Consider the following 19876-nt stretch of genomic DNA (forward strand, 5'->3'; position numbering starts at 1 on the left):
ATCTGGTGCACCCGAGATGAGGAGCTCCCCAGAAGGACCCGCCTCTGTCCCAAGACACACGTGGCACCCAGAGCTTTTGTGTTACAAAAATATTCCGTGCTTTATTTACTCTGTGATAGAAAAATAACATGGCCAGGACCCCAGAGTTTCCCGCCCAGGCGAGGGGAGAAGCAGCGGGCAGAGGGCTCCGCTCCCCCAAACCCCCTGCCCACCTGCCTGCCCTCGCTGGGTGCCCTCGCACCCTGCCACCCTCCTGCTGCACCGGCTCCGGAGGGGACACCGAGGCCGGAGCCGGAGGGGCTCCTGCATCCTTGGGGGCAGAGGAGAGGATGAGGTGCAGGGACCCTGCCACCGTGGAGCAGAGCACCAGCACGGGCTGGGGGAGCCCTGGCACAGCCCCTCCTCTGCCCTCTGCCCTCACGCAGCCCTGGGAACGGAGCCGCGGGGGAGAACAAGAAGGCGACATGTACATTCTTAGTGACGACTGCGAAAGCGAACCTGAGGCCGGGCTGGGGGCCCCAGCAGCCCCACAGGGGGGTCAGGGGCTGCAGGGCCAGTGCTGGCAGAAGCGGAAAGCCGAAGCTGGGCCTCTTAAAAGGAACATACAGGAAAACCATGCGACAAATCCGCTGCCGTTTATACAAGGGCATAAACACCAAAGAGCTGGACGCCAGCCTGTGTTTCGGGGCAGCACAGAGCAAATCCTGGGGGCAGGGCCCACCCGCTGTCCCCTGGCACAGAGACACGAACACAGCACAGTCCCCGCAGCGCCGGGGCCAGGGGCAAGGGACCAGGCGCCTGCCTGTCACGACTGGGCGTGGGGGATCCACTGACTGTCCACGGGGCGCCGCAGCAGCTCCTCCACGTGCCTCGCCACATCCATCGTGTCTTCCAGGTCAAAATCACCCTCGGGGTCCAGCACAGGGTCGGGGCTGTGGGAGGCAGGTGGTGAGGGGAGGAGCAGCTGCAGCAGTACAGGGATACGGGTGTGATACTCACTTCTGGGTGTACATGTTGTAATGAGGCTGGGAGCAGACAGCAGGCGAGGGGGCCTGGTCCATGTAGGTGGCCCCTCCAGGGGCAGAATCTCCTGATGCATTGACAAACCTGTGGGGATGGGTCTCATGAGCACTGGGTGACCCGCGGGTGAAGTCACCAAGATGTCTCACAAGGCTCAGCACCAATGTGGCTATTGGTGGTGGACCTGAGCTCCTCAGTGCCCTGGGCTGCCACCCAACCCAGCCAATTCAATGCTGGGAACCCAGGATAACCACTGCCCAGAATCTCCCTTCGGGGTGACACTTACTCTGGCACCACTTGCTTGATCTGTGGCTTCACGTATCCATCCACAGCTTTAGCTAAAGAGAAGGAGGCAGCACTGAGGGCCCAAGCTCCAGCACATGCCACAACCCCAGGCAGTGCTGGGGACTCACATGTGGCCAGAAGCAGAACCCCTGTGGGGCCGGTGTGGCCCCAGGGCAGGGGGAGGCTGAGAACACCAGCTCCATCCTGGCTGGATGCACAAAAGAGGGGACACAGGTGGGGTGAAGGGACAGCGCTACCTGGCGTGGACTCACAGAGAACCGGCGTGTAGTACTTGGAGAACACCTCGTCCTTGGGCCGGTCAGGGAACACGTAGATGAGGTAACTGAGATCCCCGAGGCGGTCAGCCAAGGAGCGGATAGAGAAGTCCCTGGTGGTGAAAGGCATCAGGTTCCAGAACATCCTCTCAGCTGCAAGACAAGCGTGAGGATCATGGTGAATCCCGGAGTTTGCAGCAGCTCTTGGCTGTGCTCTGGACATGGGCTGAGAGGTCACATCAAGCAGCAAACAGCATGTCCCACACTGCATCCCTCCCCCAGCAACAGCTGAGGATAAAGCACAGGTCACCAGAAAATGGGATAAGATAGGAAACACGGCGAAGCCAAGGCAGGTCTGGCTTCATCCTGACATATTCCCCAACCATGGGGCTCTCTGGTGCTTCTCAGTTATGGGGCCCTCCAAAGGACGCTCTTGTGAACAGCAACAGACTCCTGCATGGGGTCATACCACCCCTGACAACCCCTGCACTGGGGAGCACTACTGAGTAACTGGATTTTGTACAGTCCACATCATTCCCCAGGGATGGGGTGGAGGGTTCAGGAGGGTTCAGCCTGGTCCCTCCTCCCTGCTGCTCCCAGCATTAGGGCCTGACAGAGCCACAGCTGCAGTGAGTGAGGGCAGCGCTGCTCCCCATGGCACAACCAAGGCATTCTGGGGGCTCTGGTGCTCGCCTCTTTCCTGAGGATAACTCCAGCCTGCCTGATGCGGCAGTGCCAGTACTCCAAGGGCATGAGGTGGCCTAGCTGGGGCCACTCAGTCAAGGGATGCCAGTGCCTGGCACACACTCACAGGAGTCAAACTTCCAGGCAATGGTGATGCCACCGATCTCTGAGTCGCTGAAGCGCAGGAGGAAGGTCCCGTCGGGCTTGTTGATGAGCAGGTCGTGCGCCTGCTGCTTGTTGACGAAGCCCAGGATGGCCCTAGGCAGAGTAGGGCGTCAGGGCTTGGGGCTCGGGCCAGGCTGCACAGGGCAGGGCGGCTCTTACCCGTCATTCCAGTGCAGCTTCAAATGCTTCTTCAGCACCTCCATGACCCCGTCAAACCACTGCCAGAAGGTGTAATTCCTCCCAGGCAGGTTTTCCTGTTGAAATCTCCAGATAATGAGCACTCCTGTCACCAGCCTCTGAGCCTCTGTTACACAGCACAGACATTGGGCACAGCAGCAGAGACTCAGGGACCCCCAGGTGGGTACACCCCATCCAGCCCCACAAGCACGAGCACTGGATGGGTTCTGGGCAGAGCCCAGGCCACTTACCCGGTTGAACTGGGACCAGGACACTGTGGTGCTGCTGTAGTCCTCCAGGTGGGAGCTGGTGCTGTTGAAGAGCTTTTGTGCCAGGAACACCAAGTTCTCCTTGGTCAGCCCGCGGTTGCTCTGCACCTCTGCCTTGAACTTCATGTTGAGCGCCTCGCAGAGCTGTGGCCACTGCACCTTGTCAGGCACAGCAAAGGGCACGCGGCCCTGGGGGCAGAGAGCATGGTCAGCACCTGGTCAGCTCTGCCTGATGTCCCACCAGGAGACTGAGCCCTACTCCCAAACTGGGCAGATGGGGCCTGTCCTGCCCCCACAGCACTGGCACTCACGGGCTCAGCAAAGGCGTTGTCCCAAAGCACAGTGGCCGTGGCATTGTTGTCCTGGCTCCCATGCACAATCACCACCACAGGCAGGGACAGCGTCTGCCGAGAGGAAGGAGACCGGAATGGGCTGTGGGGCACCAAGGGAGCATCACCCACAGGCACCCATGTGGCCCCAGCCCAGCCCCACTCCTGTGGGCACAGTGCCCATGGCTTGCCTAGGGCCTGCAGAAGGGTCATAGTGGCTTTACCTTCACCTGGAAGACCAGCTCATTCCCACCGACACTGAACTGCGACTCGAAGAGGATGGTGAATTTCTCCTCTGTCACTGACTCAGCCCCACGGCGATCTGAGCGCTTGATCCGCTTCAGGGACTGCAGGGACACCAGGGGTGAGCATGGAGGAACAGATGGGGACAGCAGGGTGAACACAGAGGGACACAAGGGGACAGGACAAGGAACAGGGGCACTCACCATGTTGCGGAAGTGGGCGCTGAGTGTCCCAGTGGCCTGGTGATACTCCATCACACAGCAGTTGTTGAGGATCTCCCCGCTGCTCTCACTGCCACAGGAATGCACACAGAGTCAGGGCACAGCAGGACTGGGAGCTGTGCAAAGTGCAGCCCTTACCCCTGCCCACACCCTGCTCCCCACTGCCTTGGCAGCCCCAGCCACACACCCCCAGCCCCTGGCATTACTTGCGAGTGCTCTCATTCTTCAGCAGGGCCTTGGCTTGCTGCTCGCTGATGATGGTGGCCTTCACTTGGGGGGGGTTCATGTGCACATTCAGCTTCCCGCCCACCAGAAGCCTCACAGTGGCTGCAAACTTGGTCTGTGTCTTCAGCACTTGGGGGGGCTGCTTCTCGATGATGAAGGTGCTGGGGGGACAGGGGAATCAGGGGGGCTGGGAAGGGGGGCAGAGCCAACCTGGCCCCCACCCAGCTGGGCCCAACTTGTACCTGGTGACCAGGGCAGAGATGATGTCAGTGATGGTTCCATTCAGCTCTGACAGCATCTCCTCCACTGGGCCTGGGATTGGCAGCTGCTGGCACAGGTGCTCGGCACGGCGGATCTGCTGCCGGTTCTGCCAGATGATCTCTGCCAGCTTCTCACACCTGGGGGGAGCAGGGCTCAGCACCCACTGGGCTCAGCACCCCATCCCACCCCACCCCACCAGGCACTCACCAGGTCTGCAGCACATCCAAGGTGCCTTCGGGTGGGCCCCCATTCCCTGCCAGCTGCTGCCGACGCTTCCATTGGATCAGCTCATCATCCAGGATGGTTGTTTGCTGCTTGCGCAGCAGCTGCAGCGTCTTCTGGTGCTTCTCAGCCAGGTCCTGTGAGGTGGGACAATATCAGGGGTGCAGGGACAGTGTCATGGGGCATCATGGGGACAGCATCATGGGGAACCAGGTGGCATCACTCACCACACGGTACTGCTGTAGTGTCTGGGCCTCACGGTGCAGCCAGGCCTCCAGCGATGCCTTCTTCTGCTGCAGCGTCGTCTCCCGTGACATGCGCTCCTGGGGGCCCAGCTGGGAGAGCTGGGAGAACTGGGCTGGGGGAGAGGGCATGGTGTTAGAGCTGCCCCTGCCAGCATCCCAGGCCCATGCCCCTCGGCCCCCCACCCACCTTGGAGTCGCATGTTCTCCTGGTACTGGATGATGAAGTATTCCTGTGTCTGCTGCAGCTTTTTGAGCTCATTCTCCGAGTCCTGAGTGATGAGCCGCAGCTCCTCGAAGGTCTGGTTAATCTGCAGGTGCTTCTGGGACATGGCGTCCACCAGGGAGCCAGATGGGGAAGGGCTCTGCAGGGGGCACAGGGTGCACTCAGCACAGTGAGGGGACCCTCCCCATTTCCTGCCTCAGGGCTGCTCCCATCATCATGGAGAAGAGCCCCTGAGCATTCCCCCAGCCTCTCCCTCTCCTCACCCCTCCCAGGCCGCACTCACATTGTTCGCCTCCCGCACCAGCCGCTGCTCGTGGTACAGGATGTGCCGGATGCAGCGCACCAGCTCCATGGGGCATCGGTCATACGTGTTCTGTGGGGAGAGCACTGCCTGAGCCAGGCACAGGGCAGGGACCCCCCTGGCCTTGCACCCCTGCCCACAGCCCCCCACTCGCCTGCAGCTGCGTGGCGTAGTGCCCCAGCTTGATCTTCAGCAGGAAGCCGTCCTCACCCACTTGGTGGTCTGCCTTCTTCTGCAGCTCCTGGATCAGCCCTTCCAGAAGCTGGGTCGCCTTCACATTCTCCTGTGGGTTGTCAAGGTCGATGGAGTCCCTGTGTGCGGATCAGAGCGGTGTCAGGGCCCCTGTACCCCGGGACAGCCACAGCACCCCCTGGGAAAGGCACACCCTGACCTACCATGCCTGGCTCTCGATCCACTGTGACAGGTAATGCCGCACCTCGATGGGGAAGTGCTGCCCATACAGCGCCTGCATCTGCCGCAGGGCTTCGCCCTGGAGCTGCTGGGCCTGGATCCACACCGCCATGGTTCAGCACCTGCGGGGAGACACACTGTCAGGGCACCAGCGGGAGACAGACAGGCACTGTGCTGCAAGGGGTCTGGCCCTGGCTGTCCCCACACCCTCTGCAGGAGTGCCCGGAGTCCCTGGTACTGCCAGCGCTGTCTCCAGCTGCTGAAAGAAAGGGCATGTGGGGGCAGTGGACCCTGGCTCTGAGTCACCCCCTCTTTTCTAGGAACAGCCCTGGGGGTGCCCAGGGCCAGGGACGTGCCTCTGCATGGCCTCTCCACATGGTTCTCATTTCCCCTCACTGCACCACGGGATCGCAGCCATTGCTGGCCACGCGAATGAGGAAACAGGCCAGGGGGAGGAAGGGCTGCCCAGAAATCCAGGGTGACGCAGAGCAGAGGCCCCCCCTGCATCCACCCTGCTCCTGCCCACACCCTGGCAGCGCCAGCAGGCAGGAGCAGCCCCAACCCCACAAGCCCACGTGGCACCACAGTCTCTGACAAGTCCCCAGTGCCAGGGCTGCTGTGTGCCCCATGTCCTGGTGGAGACATACAGACCTTCCCAAAGCAGTTTTGGGGCAGTTCTGGCTCCATGCAGGGATTCCACCCACTACACAGCCTTGGCTTCCCCAGGGGCAGGCAGGGATGAGATAGTGCTCTACTAAAATCCCTTGTGTCCCCTGGGTCACCTGTGGCTAGAGAGGGCTGGAGGAACACCCTGCAGCTGACTGTGTGAGGGTGGTGTGACAGCGAGTGACACAGGAGGGTCTGGGGGGCTCAAGGTCCCCCCAGAGCGAGGAGGCAGCAGTACAGTAAACAGCATTTAGATACACTCACACTCTATCCACCTGGGATTTGGCACCACACAGAGGGGCCAGGCAGGGGTGCAAGGCCTTGGACATGTCCCAAGGCCGGGTGACCAGGCCAGAACCTGATCACTGCACTGGCTGGTGACAAGCAGAGGGGCTGAGCCAGTGAGCACTGTGCTTCCCCCTCTCCCCAAAGCATTTTGTTCAGCCTCAGAAATATCCAGTGGCCCACAGGGCTCCAAAAGAGCTGGTGCTGTCATACAGTCAGGGGCACAGGCTGGGGGACAGCGGCAGTAGGTCCGAGTGGAGCAGCCACAGCCAGAGCCCCCGAGCCACGCACACCCGCCCCTGAACAGGAAGAGGAACAATAACCCAGAGCTGGCTAAAAATGAATTTTTCCTCTATAAAAAGGGAGGAACGTTTCCACATTCACAGAAATCACCAAGCTGGAAATGCTGCTGGCAAGGAGGGGCCTGGGGAGGCAGAAGAACACTGGCAAGGAGGAAAGGGGAAGGTGGGATGGCTGACAGCAGGACATGCTGCTGTTGGAAATTGTGGACATTTGATAAGGGGCAGAGCTGAGAACAGCCATGCCAGCGCCACTGCACCACAAAGTGACCGAAGTCCCCAGTACTGTGGGGACATCTGCACGGACACAGAGCAAACAAACACTGCCCTGCCTGTTGATAAAATGGTGATCTCTTCCCATCTCACAGTGACAAAACACTTCCTACTCCACTCTAGCATGTTGTTAAGCAACGAGTCTCTGGCTGCTCTGTGGTGAGCTGGCAGGCACCGCATTTGGCCAGTGCCAGCCTGGGAGCAGGAGCACCAGCACCACATCTGCCTCTACAAGGGGCTGTGCAGTGGCTAACAGTGGCAGAGCTCACTTGGTGTGTGCCCCAAAACACCCTTTGCACCAGGCTTGAGCACAACCTCCACAGACACTGTCAATGCAGCAGGACATGCAATTTCTCCTGAGGGAAATTTGTCTCATTTTTGTCTCTGTGTCCCACCTGGGGACAAACCAAACCTCCTCATGGGCTGCAGGGCACCCTGACCACCCCAGCACAAGCAACCAGTGCCACCTGCTATGGGCAGACTTTTGGCCCTGAGACTTAGCACGGCTGTGGCAGCAATTCTGTTCCAGCATAAGCTGCAGCACCATGGTCCCACCGTGGTCCCTTTCCAGGCAGCCCTGCCTCCTGCATCTGGCTGCTGCTGGCAGCCACTGGACCGTGCCTAACATCACTTTCCATCATCACACTCCTTGGTGGCACCACCAGCTGCCTGAGGGATGGGAGCCCAGGGACAGATCCACCCCCATGTCCAGGAACATTCACCCACCCCAGGGCCACCTCCAGCCCCAGCAGGGCCACTGCAGTCTCAAGCACTGCCATGGGTCAGCCACGCACGGCAGCCACCGGCCCCATGCGCACTCCAACAACTGCAAGAGGCAGATAATTGTAGTGGTTTAGGCTACTTTGCATTTACTCGCTGGCAGTGAGCTGGAACCCACCCGTCACTGCAGCTCGGTTAACCAGCAGCACTCGACAAGCCACAGCGACGTGCTCACCAGACTTATTGCCTGTGAAGGAGCACAGGCAGCAGCTTCCCAGGGTAGGACCACTGCTGAGGAGAGACCCCAGAGCTGTGGGGAGGGACCCCAGCAACACAGGGACCCAGCAGAGAGAGGGACATGCCAGCAGACATCATTTCTGCCTCTTACAGCCTCACTGCCCACTGTTGATGGGGAAGCACTGCGAAACCCAATGCAAAACAGGAGAAACTCACCCAAAAAGGGCACTCAGAAGGCCAGAGGCAGCAGCGAGGAGAGGGGAACATGGGGAAGGTGGCAGCTCTGCTGGGGCTGGGGGCAACCAGGGGACTTACATGATCACACTGGGAAAGGGTCACAGGCACAGTGGCAGTAGGCACCAGCAAGTCCCAAGCTGCAGGAGAGCCAGAGCACATTCGTGGGCAGACAAAAGGAGGGAAATGCCTCACAGGATGAGGACGGCAGCAGCAGCTTCCCACGTGCCATGGGCACGGCAAAACCCAAACACAAGCAGCAGCTACCCCGGAGCACGCTCTGCACGGGATGCTCACTGCAATCTGCCGCGGGACGCTCCTGCACAGAGCTAGCCCAAAGACCTCCACATGAGCAGGACACCCCTGCCCTGGCGCTGGCACAGCCCCCGACAGCAGCCTCTTGCCCAGACCCATGCCCTGAAGGGCCAGGCAGGGACCAAGGGCTAGGCAAAGGCCTGGGGGGACCACTGGGCTCTGGCTGTGCCCCCCACCGCCCCACTCCCTCGACCCACGCAGTCCCTCGGCTCCCGCACTGCCCTTGGCCCGGTGCTCCGGCAGCCCGGGGGTCTCCGGAGCGGCGTCTTCCCGGGGCGGGGGCGCGGCGCTGGGCTCCGGCGGCAGCGGCCCTGCGCCCGCTGCGCCTCCCGCCGCAGTAAACACGGACACGTGGTTTCTCGGCACCTCCGGGAACCCGCGATCGCTTCCAGGTCAGAGCCGGCCCCGCTTGTGGCCGCAGGGCCGGACCCTGCGCCCTACGGTGGTGCGGCCGAGGGGCTCCGGTGCTGCCGCAGCCAGCGCTGCCGCTGCCCCTGCCAGGCCCGGGGGGAAGCCGTCCCGCAGCCCTCCAAGGTGGGCGGCTTCAAGCAAGATCCCTCCAGGGCAAGATCCAGCCCGCAGACGGGCCCCGGGCACGGTGGAGGTGACAGCCGGGAGCGGCCGCTCGGCCCAGCGGAGGGCTCTGGTTATCCACACACACACAGCCACCCCTCCGCCCTGAGCGGCCCCCTGACCGCACCAGCTCCCCGCAGGGCCCCGCTGGAGCCGGGTGTGGAGCGCCCGCTCCTGCAGCCGCACTCACCGCCCTCAGACCCCGCTGGAGCCGGGTGTGGAGCGCCCGCTCCTGCAGCCGCACTCACCGCCCTCAGACCCCGCTCTGCCCCCGCGCCGCTCTGGCGTCCGGCCCCAGGACAGCCCGGCTACGGCTCGGGGCGGGCACAGCCGGGCTCCCGGGCGGCCGTTTCGCTGGCTGCGCACTACAGGAAGGAGCAGAGAGCAGCTATTTCCTTCCAAAATGTCAGGTGCCTGCGCGGGACAGCCTGCCCCCGAGTGCTGGCAGCCACCTCTGCCGCGGCTGCCTGCGGCCCGGCACACTCGGCCCCTCACACCGCCCCGGGGCCAGAGCAGGCACAGCCTCTGTGCTCGGCAGGCACTGAGCCCCCGTGGCTGGCTGAGAGCCAGGGATGGGACCCCAGGCAGCCACGCAGGAGTTCGGCATGGGGGGGAGATGGGACCCCCTCACCTGCACCCCGCAGCTTCGCTCACATCCCACAGCCCACGGCAGAGCCTGCAGCGGGGGCACCCGGGTGATGCTGAGCAGCGCCCAGCCCTGCTCAGAGCTGTGGCACCGACACACCGTGGAGCCGGCACAGGGGGCCAAGGGCTGCTCGCATGTTTTCCACCGGCCTGTGGTTTCCAGCTCTGGCTGGGAGGTGGGAGAAGCTCCGTGCTTTGATGGGGTTTGTTTGTCTCCCACAGAAAGTGGCAGCAACTGATGGCTTCGCCCTGGTGGCATTGGGGAGGAGGCAACCGAACCATTCAGCCCACACTGGAAACATCTGTATTGTGACACCCATGAAAGAAACATGGTAATCCAACGTGCCCCTGTGACACTCATGAAAGAAGCATAGTAATCCAACGTGCCCCCCAAGAGCAGAGGCGACAGGCCCCACAGCAGCAGAGTAGGTAGGCAGAGGTGGAACTAGTAGCACCAGGACTGTCCAGGTGCCCCCAGCAACTCCGGGAGCCAAAAGCAGAGAATTCACACCATGAATTGCACCACATGCATGACCTGATGCTGCCCAGAGGGGACACCAGCCCCACACAGGCAGATATGCCCCAGCTGGGGACTGGTGCCAGGGGGATCAGTGCTGGGAGCTGCCGACAGCTCGTCTCATGCCACAGGCCAGGCTCTCTGCCTGCCAGCACTTGCCACCCTTGGGAAAGGTTTTCCTCTTCACTTCAGATTTCTTTCAATCAGAGACCCAGAAACCTGCGTCAAACCAAAACCACCAAAATACCCAGCAAAATCTCTTGAATTCAACATCTGGAACCTCAAGAAAACCTCAGTGCACCAAGAGCCACCCTGGGGCAGCCACAGCCAGACACAGGCACTGCCTGGGCACCAGTGGGATTCCTTCAGACACTGGGCATGCAGCAGGACACACGGTGCAGCCACATCTGCAGAGCCCAGTGCCCAGCCAGCCCCATGGGCACGAGTCCAGTGTGGCTCCTGCAGGACATCCACCGTGGGGAGCTCAGTCCCTGCCAGCACTGGTGCTGGCCCCCACCATAAACCCCCAGACAGGATTAGAAAGGCTGGGCAGAGCTTTAATTACTCCTGGCTCCCTGGGGCCAAGCAGCCGAATTAACTAGCTTTGGGGCTGGCACAGCAGGGAGTTGCCAGCTCAGAGTGCTGGAGCTTCCTCTGGCTTGGTGGGGGAATCCCAGGGTAGGCACAAAGCCACTGACCACCTGCAGCATCCCAGACTCTGGCCTTGCCCAGGCAGGGATGTGCAGCTGCCCCGTGCCAGGACACCCAAGGAAGGTATTTTCCCTCCACACTTATAATGACCAACCCTAAATCCCTGAGGGCACAGCTCTGGGGTCCCACAGGTTCTGTGGCAGCCTCCTGCACTGAGGCCAAATCCATCCCAGCCCCTGGCTCCGTGCTAATCCCTGCTCAGACCTGTGCCAGCCCAGGAGGGACAGGCCGGGCGAAGGACCTGAGGATTAAGCTCATTTCAGCATCGAATTAGTCCCGATTGGGGTCTGGAGACACAATTTCATTTTCTCTGCCATGCTCCAGCAAGCACACACAATGGCACTAATCCATCCACAGCCAGACTGGATTTGCTGGGCAGGACCCAGGTGGGCTGGGGGAGATGTGGGCAGCACAGGCACCAACGGCACTGCTCTGGCTGCATCCATCCCCTCGGGTCGATGCCATGCTCCAGCTCTCCTTGGGGCTGGGGATGTGGTGCAGGAGCGTCCTCACCCCTGGCATGGCTGTCCTGCAGGGCCAGCCCAGCTGGCACAGCACAGGCTTTTGGATGTCTGGTGAGCAGGGAGAACCAGAGGGACACCAGAGCAGCTCCTGCATCCCCCCACTGTACTCCCAGAGTTCATCCCCAGCAGCTGCAGCAGCTCTGCGCAAAGAGATGCTCTTGCACCAAGTCAGCAGAGCAGGATGAGAGGAGTAAAGCCTTGCCTTTGGAAGAGGGGATACACAGACATGCAGGGATGCTGGCAGGACGGGGGACTAGTCAGACAGAGAATAAAATAACCAACACCAGTGGTTTGTGAAACAAAGTCCTCAGTCAAATCGAGAGAGGGGTGAAGCACAGTGTGCATACACACACACACAAATATGTCCAGGTGGGTTTTGGCTTTCCTGGCCCTGGGATGGGCTTTCCAGCCCCTGAAGGAGCAGCAGAGCCCCTGCCCTTGAGCTGCACCATAAGCCTCACCACAGCATCTCCACAAGCAGAGCCAGAGAAGCTGCACCCCTGGGCCCACAGCCCAACAGCACCAGGGTCGGGTATTCACACCAGAGAGGACAAAGATCATTTTACAGCATTTCCAGCTGGTGCAGGAACTCAGAACTGCCAGCAAGAGCAGCCTCTTCCTCTGCTAAAGGCTTTGCAGGGCCATTGAGTGATAGGGACGAGAGGCCAGACAGAATGAGCACCCAGCACATGGTGGGCAGGGCTGGGTCGCTGCTCTGGCTCTTTGAGGCAGTGCTCTCCAGCACCAGCCTTTTCCCCAGTTCCCTCCCCAGCAGAGCTGTGCTATAAACCAGCTCGTAACACAAAGTTACACTGAAAGTGGAGATTGCAAAACTCACCAGTGACTGTTTGAACCAGGAATAGGTTGTGACTGTGCTGTGGTTCAGCTATGCTGCTGTGGCTGTCCCAGCTCGGCGGCACATCATTCCTGATACAGCGGGAAGCAGCACCCAGCACTTGGGGAAGCACTGAGTGCCTGCGAGCAGCCCGTGCTCCCGGCCCCTCTGGTGCAGCCAGATGGGTGGATTCTGCTTTATCAGCAAGTCAGCTCAGCCCTATCGGCCAGGAAGCCGTGTTCACAGTGTGCCTCCCCCTCGACGTTTCCCAACGCGGCGGGAGCAGCGGCGTGCAGCAGCCTACCTTTTATCAGCCAGCAGATGTTGCTAGAACTGTTGCTGCATGTGAAATTCAGGCATGCCCAGCACCACTTGGATCCCTGCACCAGCCATGCGGTGCCAGGGTAAACACCCCCGCCCCCTTCCTCCCGGGATCAAAACACTTGGGGGTTGCAAAATAGACACCCCATGAAAGGAAAGGCATGCCACAGAAACATTACAGCTGTCGAGGCTACTTCTCCCGGAGCGTGCCGGAGCCCCAGAGCCAGCACAGCCTCCCAGGCTGGAGCTGCCTGCACGGCTGCAAAGCTGAGTCCTGACCCGTGCTGGCAAGGTGGGGACTCTAATCCCAACCCTAACCCTAACCCTAGCCATGCCTGGCTTCCCTGCAGTGGCTGCTCCGAGGGCAGCACTCACAGTGTTGGGGACACTGGGAGTCACCGCAGTCTGGCAGACAGAGGGATGCTGCCAGCAGCACAGGTACCCAGGGGATGCTGATGCCAGGGAGATCCCATTCATCCTGCCTGCAATCCCACTGGCATCCCAGGGCTGCTGTGAAGCCTGTCGAGTGTGACCCACCTTACAGTCATTCCTTGCTAACTAGAAAGTAATTTCCCAGCCGACAGGGCTGCTTCACTGTACTCGGCCCAAAGCAGTCGCCACTCACCGCCCACGATGTCGCAGAGTGCAGGGAGCAGGGATTTTTTGCAAGCAGGGTATCTGAGTTTTGCTATCACTCGAGAGAGAGCTGGGAAACCCCATGGCAAAGCCTTCACCGTCACTTTGGAGTCAGCACTTCCCCTGCAGCAAGAGGGGAACGTCCCTCTAGAGGCTCTGTGTGCCCTGTGCTGAGCATCCCTAACTGCAGCTCCCTGTATGGTGAGAGCATCCCTAACCCTGCCCCAAAGCATTGGTCTTGGCACAGGGCAGGTGCAGCAGACCCAGTGAGGTGGCTCTAGTGACAACTGTAGGGACCCAACAGCCCCAAAGCAGGGCACTGTCAAAGTGCCACAAAACACAGGGTGGGTGACAGCCACCCGTCACGCCCTGCTCCCAGCCCAGCTCTCCCATGTCCCTGCACACAGGCTGTTGGCACCTCTCAGCCCACACCAGAGCTCCTCCTCCTCCTCATGATGCACCCACAGCACAGCAGGGCACAGCACAGCCCTCTCCAGCCCCAGAGATGAGCAGCTCCCCAAGAACAGTTCTAAAAACCAGGGAGACAGTCTCCATCTTCACATCCAGGACCTCGAAACCACATCAGGTCAGGTACAATCCTGATGGCTTCAGGAGCACAAGGACCTGGGTCAGGAGTTGGGACCTGGAGGGGAGAGCTCCCACCGTGGAGGGCTGGATCCTGGTGCCCATGGCAATGGTGAGGCTCTGCACTGTGCCTGCACTAAGTGCTCCCTCGCATGCCACTGCTGGGGCTCACACTGCTCTGGGCACACGCACGAGCACTGCAGGGACCCGGGCTGGCCGCAGGCAGCCAGCACAGTGAGCCAGCCCACAACCAGGAATGTCCTGCTCTAACCAAGGGCCCGCACCACAGGGACATCGTGTGCCATGCCCCTGCTAAGGGCGAACCACGCCGAGCTACCCTTTGCCCAGCCCTGTCGCCCCTCTGCAAGGCGCCCCAGGCACCGTCACCAAACCGCTGCTGGTCACCGGCCCGGTGCCACGGGGTGCCCAGCACGGCGCACGGAGAACTGAAGGAGCCAACAGCCCCGGCCCATCGGCGGTGCCAGCGCAGCTCGGGGCGCGCTCAGCAGCGCCGGTACGAGCCGAGCACTGGAGCCCCGGAGCCGCCCTGCAGGAGCAGCCCGGGGCCGGCCTGGCACGGGCCCGGGGCTGGCCGGGCACGGAGCCCTGACAGCTCCGTAACCCGCTGGACAGGTGGCCGCGGCTCCCGCGGGCTCCCAGGCACCGGCCGCGCCCGAGCTGGGTGAAAGGCCACCGGGCGCTGCGGTCCCCGCGGTGTCGCCGCTCCCGCCGGGGAACGATCCCACCCGCCCCGCGGCGCGGAGCCGCGTGTGCCACCGACAGCAGCGGGGCTCGCACTCCCGCCATCCCGGTTCGGTGTGCTGCCTGCGGCGGGACCCCCCCGGCACCGCACGGGACCCCTCGCGCTGTCCCGGATCCTCCCCTCGGCCCGGGACCGGGACTCGGAGCCGCCCTCCGCGGCCGCCGCTCCGGCGGGGCCCGCGTGCGAAAACCGGCCCCGCTCCGGCGGGCGAGGAGCGCCCCCGCCCCGGGATGCGCCGCGGCACCAGGACGGGCCCGGGACGTACCCGCCGCCCCCTCGGAGCGGCCCCACTGTCGCCTCCGCCCGCCCAGGGGCCCGCGGGCCCAGCCGGGCCCCCGCCGAGCCCCGCGCCCGGCCCAGCTGCGCCCCCCCGGGGTTACGAAACACCCACAGCGCGGACCGGACCGGACCGGAACGATCCGAGCCCGAGCCCGGCCCCGCCGCACCCCGCTCGGCCCTGCTGCGGAAGGCGGACGGGGTCCGGGCCCGCTCGGTTCGGTCCGGCTCGGTCCCGGCGGAGATGACGGCTCCGCGCTCCCGTCCGCGCCCACCTGCGGCCGCGGCGGCGGCTGCGGCTCCGCTGCTCCCGCGGCTCCCGGCGGCTCCCGGCGCTCGGCTCCGCCGCCGCTCTGCCCCCGCCGCGCCCCGGCCCGGCCCGGCCCGCGCGGCCCCGCCCCCCCTCGGCCCCGCCCCCGCCTGCCCCCGCCAGCACCGGGAACGGCACCGGGTAACGGAGCGGTACCAGGCGCTGGGCAACAGCGCCAGGTAATGGCACTGAGTGACGGCACTGGCCATCGGGCACCGGGTAGCAGTGCCGGTACCGGGCACGGGATAATGGCATCAGGCAGTGGCACTGGGTGACGGTCCCGGGCGCCAGCACAGGTCAATGCCACCAGCACCAGCACGAGGTAATGGCACAGGGTGTCATAAGTGAGTAGTGGCGCTAGCAACAAGTACAGGCAGAATCCATAACAGCTTCAGGCTTCAACACCAGCAGCTCTGGCAGGACACAAACCAGCACCAGAATTTGGCAGTACCAGGGAAGCCCAAAGCAGCACCTGGTTCTGGGAGCAGGAATGACTAAATCAGTACCAAATCAGTACCAGGGGGCCACAGACGTGGCTGCAGAGCTGCTTTGTGCTGACACCGGGCCCTCTGCGTGAAGCAGCCCTGGCTGCATGGTGCTCATTCCCACCACAGGCCTGGGCTGACACTTTGCAGCATGGCCAAGATCTCCAGTGCTGCCTCAGCCTCAGGTACCTGCTGGTACAGGACGCCGCATCCCCTGCAAGCTGTGAGGAGATCCAAGGCACTGCCAGCTCCTCTGCAGTTGCTCAAACAGGGAAAGTTAACAGCGGCCATAAGAAAACCATCCCGAGGAGCTCTTGCACGGCTGGCACGCACTGCGGACTCCTCCTGGCAGCGCTGGCACCCCAGGGCAGGGGGTACCCCGGTGACGGGCAGCCCGGGGTGCGGCTGCAGTGTGGTGATGGGCAGAGGCGGCGGCAGGAAGCAATACTGGGTGTGCTCGTTCTGCCCCAGCGCTTGCACCCACCGCATGGGATCTCCTGGGCTTTCACTTTCGCTACCAGCTCGTCTTCTGTGGCCTGAAAAAACTCCGGAGGGAAATTCAGCAAACGCAGGTCCCTCTCCTGCTCTGGGCTGGTAGGAGCACGGGTGACCCTTCCCCGGTGGGAATCCAGGAGGAGGGGCTCGTTTCTCGTGCCAGCGCTGGAACGGGATCTCTCTCAGACAGCTGGTGCACCAGCAACTGCAAATGACTTGGCCACTGTGTCAGAGCACAGCCCCAAATTCCCACCTCTCTACTGCTTTTATCTATTGCTCTTGTACTAAAATCCTCCAGCTCCAGCTCAGGCTCCTCGCTGCCTCATCCAGCTCCACACTTCCAAGAGATAAATACCTCTGGGCTGGGCAGGCACCAGCCCAGCACCTGCTCCATGCAAACACCAGCCACAAAACGGTGCTTTCCAACTTGCCAGCCCCACTCCGTGCCTGCAGCAGCCTTGGTGAATGACTGAATGAGTGACTCCAGCCCAAACAGCCCCCAGCTCCCATTAAATGTTTTGCTGCCTGCGCTCACCAGCTTGGGAGAATCTCACGCACAAAGGCTGACACATCGCTGCTGAGCTGCTGCCAGCAGAGCCCTGGCTGCACTTCCCAGTGCTCCTCTCACTCCAGACCTCACAGAGAGGTGAGCTGGGACCCTGGCAAGCAGGGACAGGCAGGCAACGTGAAGCCAGCAGCTCCCACACTGTCTGTATTCAATGAGACAGAAGAAAAGCAGCGGAGAAGGCAGCGCAGGGTCCTGGTGTCTGCCCACCCTGCTTGGCTGGGACGCTCTTCTCTGGTGAGTTGCATCATGGACACGCGGCTTTCACAATCCCTGGCCCACATAACCCATTGGAGCAGGCAGCCAGGCGGGCACTGGCTGCTCAGGCCAGAGAATCAAGGTCACACACAATGTCTGTGGCGGCTGGGGCTCTGTCTGGGCACCACAGATCCAGAGGTATCTGGAGGATCCCAGGGACACAGCGCTCCCTGTGCCAGAGTCCTGCACAGCTCCACGTGCTTGGGAGAGCTGGGAGATGAACACAAAACACCCTCCCTCTCCTTTCTGCTATGAAGGGGGAAAAAAGGAAAAATAAATTAGTGTTGGGAGAGAAAGTGGAGAGTGTTGCAGGCTGAGAGGGCAAATGGAATCCAATAAAATCCAGTCCAATCCAATCACAATTTGTTTTTACCAGGTCCAAAGGAAAACTCCGAGTTGGCTGGTGGGGATGTTACCAGGAGAAATTCTTCCTTTTCAGAGGAAAAGAACAGAGGAACAGTGACTGCAGCAGTGATCGATGGAGAGACGGCCCCTGGATCTGCCCTGGAACTGCCCCAGCTCTCTTTGTGCCTCAGAAAGTCTCGGAAGCCTCTGGGAAGGTGAGCGTTATCCAGGCTGAGCCGCAGCCGGACGCATGGCCACCTCGCATGAGCTCAGCAGGATGCCGAATGACGCCGCGCATTCCGGGGACAGAGGGAGTCTGGAGCTTCGTAATGGATTTCCGAGAAAATTGCCTCTGTGTTTGGAGCAGGAGAGCAAAGAGTGCAGGCGGAACGGCCTTTCTCTCTAAGTGGCATCTCAAGGGTCTTAATTATTTCTCAGGAGTGGAAACATTTATTTAAGCGGCTCTGGAGAGGTCCTGACGCTTTTGGCTGCTGCCCTCCGGGCACATCCTGTATTCGAGGCTCCTCTGCAATGCTCCCTGCTGCTCCCGGGATGTGCAGAGTGCTTGGGCAAAGCACAAACACCCAAGCACGTCACCTGCGGGCAGGACACGGCCTCAGCTCCATCCCCTCCTGCTTACCGGGAAGCAGGACCTCTCATGGGGGAGCCCAGCCCCATCCCATCCCTGCTCTGCATCCCTCACACTCCCAGGTCTAAAAACAAAACCCCGTCGAGATAATCCAGCCCAGCTAATGTGAAACAGATGAATCCCCACATTAGTCACAGATTCACATTTTCCCACAAAGGTCCCACTGGAGAACCAGTGTGGATGGGCCCTGTGGGGTTCCAGCCCTGCTGCTGCTGCAAGAGGCAGCCTGGGGAGAGTGAGGGGGACAGGGCAGCAGCACAGACCCTGCCAGAACCCGGCCACCCATGGGCAGCACACGACTTGGAGCCGTGGGCAGGGCAAAGTGGGGGCACCAGAGATGTTTGTCACCGGCACAGGCTCAGCCTGGTGGTGCCTAGTGCCAGGAGGAGAGGATGATCTGCTCCAGCAAAAAAACGGAAATGACATTTTGGCCAAGGGGGAATTTCCACAGGAAACCTCTGCTTCCAGCCACTCGGATATGGGTGGGAGCAACCCAGCAAACACTTGGCCTCAGCAGCCAGCCAGTGCCATTGCTTGGGCAAAGACTCCATAGTTCCTCCAGCTAGGAAAGAACAGCCAGTTTCTGCTACTGAAACACCCAGGAGAGTGAGAGCCCGACTGGGTCTGCAGAGGGCACCAGAACCCCCCATCAGCTCAGTGAGTATTTCTGCACCTGAGGGGGCACAGGGGGGGATCCTGCAGCACCCACAGCCCAGCTGGGACCAAGGGCACAATCATCTCATGCCCACCCCAGTGCCAGGGCTGGCTGGGGGCATCGGGAGCACATGCACCAGGGCTGCACTTGGCCCCCACCCCACGCTGGTGCATCCCAACATCCCTGCACATCCCCATGCATCCCTGTCCTCTCCCTGCATCCCTGCCCTCCCTTGCAGAGCTCAGGTTGCCACAGTAACCACTCAGTCCCAGCTGCTCCAGCCACCAACGTGCTGCCACAGGTCAGCCCAGTCCAGCAGCTGCATCAGGGCCAGGGCCCTTCACCCCATGTCAGGGTGGGCAGAGCCCTTGGTGCTGGTGTCACCACAGCCAGATGCTGTATTGTGAGCCAGGATGTAAGGAAACAGGCAGGTTGTCCTCCTGCAATGGCTGGGAGGTGGTGATTTTGGAGATCACACTGTGCTGGAGCTCCGGGTCTGACCTCTGCCACATGTGGCAGTGGAAGGCACCAGTGCTTGGCTCTGCTCTGCTGTGTATTTATCTGAGTGTGATGCAATATTTATTTGACTGTTGTGTTCTGAGCACTGGAAGCAGGGATTGGGATGGCTCTTGGTTTGGCCAGCAGTGGCATGTGTTGTGCAGCTCAGCACGTGTTGCTGTGGGAAGATCCTACCCAGCACCTAGGAGGGCAGAGGAGACCCTCAGGCCAGTCCTTGGGCAGGTAGCAGATCAGTCCTGGGGGTCTCTGCCTCCCACCCCTCACTGCAGCCCTGCTCATTCAGCTGCTTGGCCCTGGAGCTGCATATAATCTGTGTCCTCTCTAATCCCTGTCTGCTGCCTTATTCCCAAGGACTGTCAATATTGCACAGCTCAGACACCCCAGGTACCAGTGGGACCCTGCATGAGCCCCTGCACTGGACTGTCCCTGGGCCAGGGCTGCCCTGGCAGGTGGCTGCCCATCCCCACAGGGCTGCCCTGTGCCTGTCACGCATCCCAAGAGGATTATCTGCATTTGGAAACCCCTAATCCGTTTGCACGCTTGGCTCAGACACCGTCCCCACTCCTCCCCACTGTGCTGCGGCCCTGGGCAAGGAGCAAAGCCTGTGACCTCCTTTTGGAGCCA

The 19876-nt window shown here is 61.6% G+C and overlaps 1 protein-coding gene across 4 annotated transcripts; it reads right to left on the reverse strand.

Moving 5' to 3' along the window:
* Positions 1–81: 81 nt before the first annotated feature.
* On the reverse strand, positions 82–15360 carry LOC311163213 (signal transducer and activator of transcription 5B). 4 transcript variants are annotated; one of them, XM_084221983.1, is made up of 19 exons: positions 15247–15360; positions 5541–5678; positions 5300–5456; positions 5128–5217; positions 4809–4983; positions 4604–4734; positions 4362–4513; positions 4136–4291; positions 3875–4054; positions 3651–3738; positions 3429–3551; positions 3187–3279; positions 2858–3064; positions 2589–2683; positions 2392–2522; positions 1578–1733; positions 1307–1358; positions 1000–1107; positions 82–932 (listed from the first exon to the last, which is right to left on the reverse strand). In XM_084221983.1, the coding sequence occupies exons 2-19, from the start codon at positions 5666–5668 to the stop codon at positions 806–808; spliced, it is 2349 nt and encodes a 782-aa protein (XP_084078109.1). In that variant the 5' UTR covers positions 5669–5678; positions 15247–15360; the 3' UTR covers positions 82–805. The 4 variants fall into 4 exon arrangements, with proteins under 4 accessions (XP_084078109.1, XP_084078106.1, XP_084078108.1 ...); XM_084221980.1 differs by having other exon boundaries at positions 1563–1733; XM_084221982.1 differs by lacking the exon at positions 15247–15360 and adding an exon at positions 9349–9373 and having other exon boundaries at positions 1563–1733.
* Between the last annotated feature and the right edge of the window lie 4516 nt (positions 15361–19876).

Source organism: Fringilla coelebs (assembly GCF_963513975.1).
Source record: "Fringilla coelebs genome assembly, chromosome: 27".
Classification (NCBI taxonomy): Eukaryota; Metazoa; Chordata; class Aves; order Passeriformes; family Fringillidae; genus Fringilla; species Fringilla coelebs.

Coding starts and splice junctions, on each gene's coding strand:
- LOC311163213 (XM_084221980.1), bottom strand. CDS start 5,668: ATGGCGGTGTGGATCCAGGCCCAGCAGCTCCAGGGCGAAGCCCTGCGG. Junction 5,457..5,540: donor TGGATCGAGAGCCAGGCATG/GTAGGTCAGGGT, acceptor ATCCGCACACAG/GGACTCCATCGACCTTGACA. Junction 5,218..5,299: donor ACTACGCCACGCAGCTGCAG/GCGAGTGGGGGG, acceptor CTCTCCCCACAG/AACACGTATGACCGATGCCC.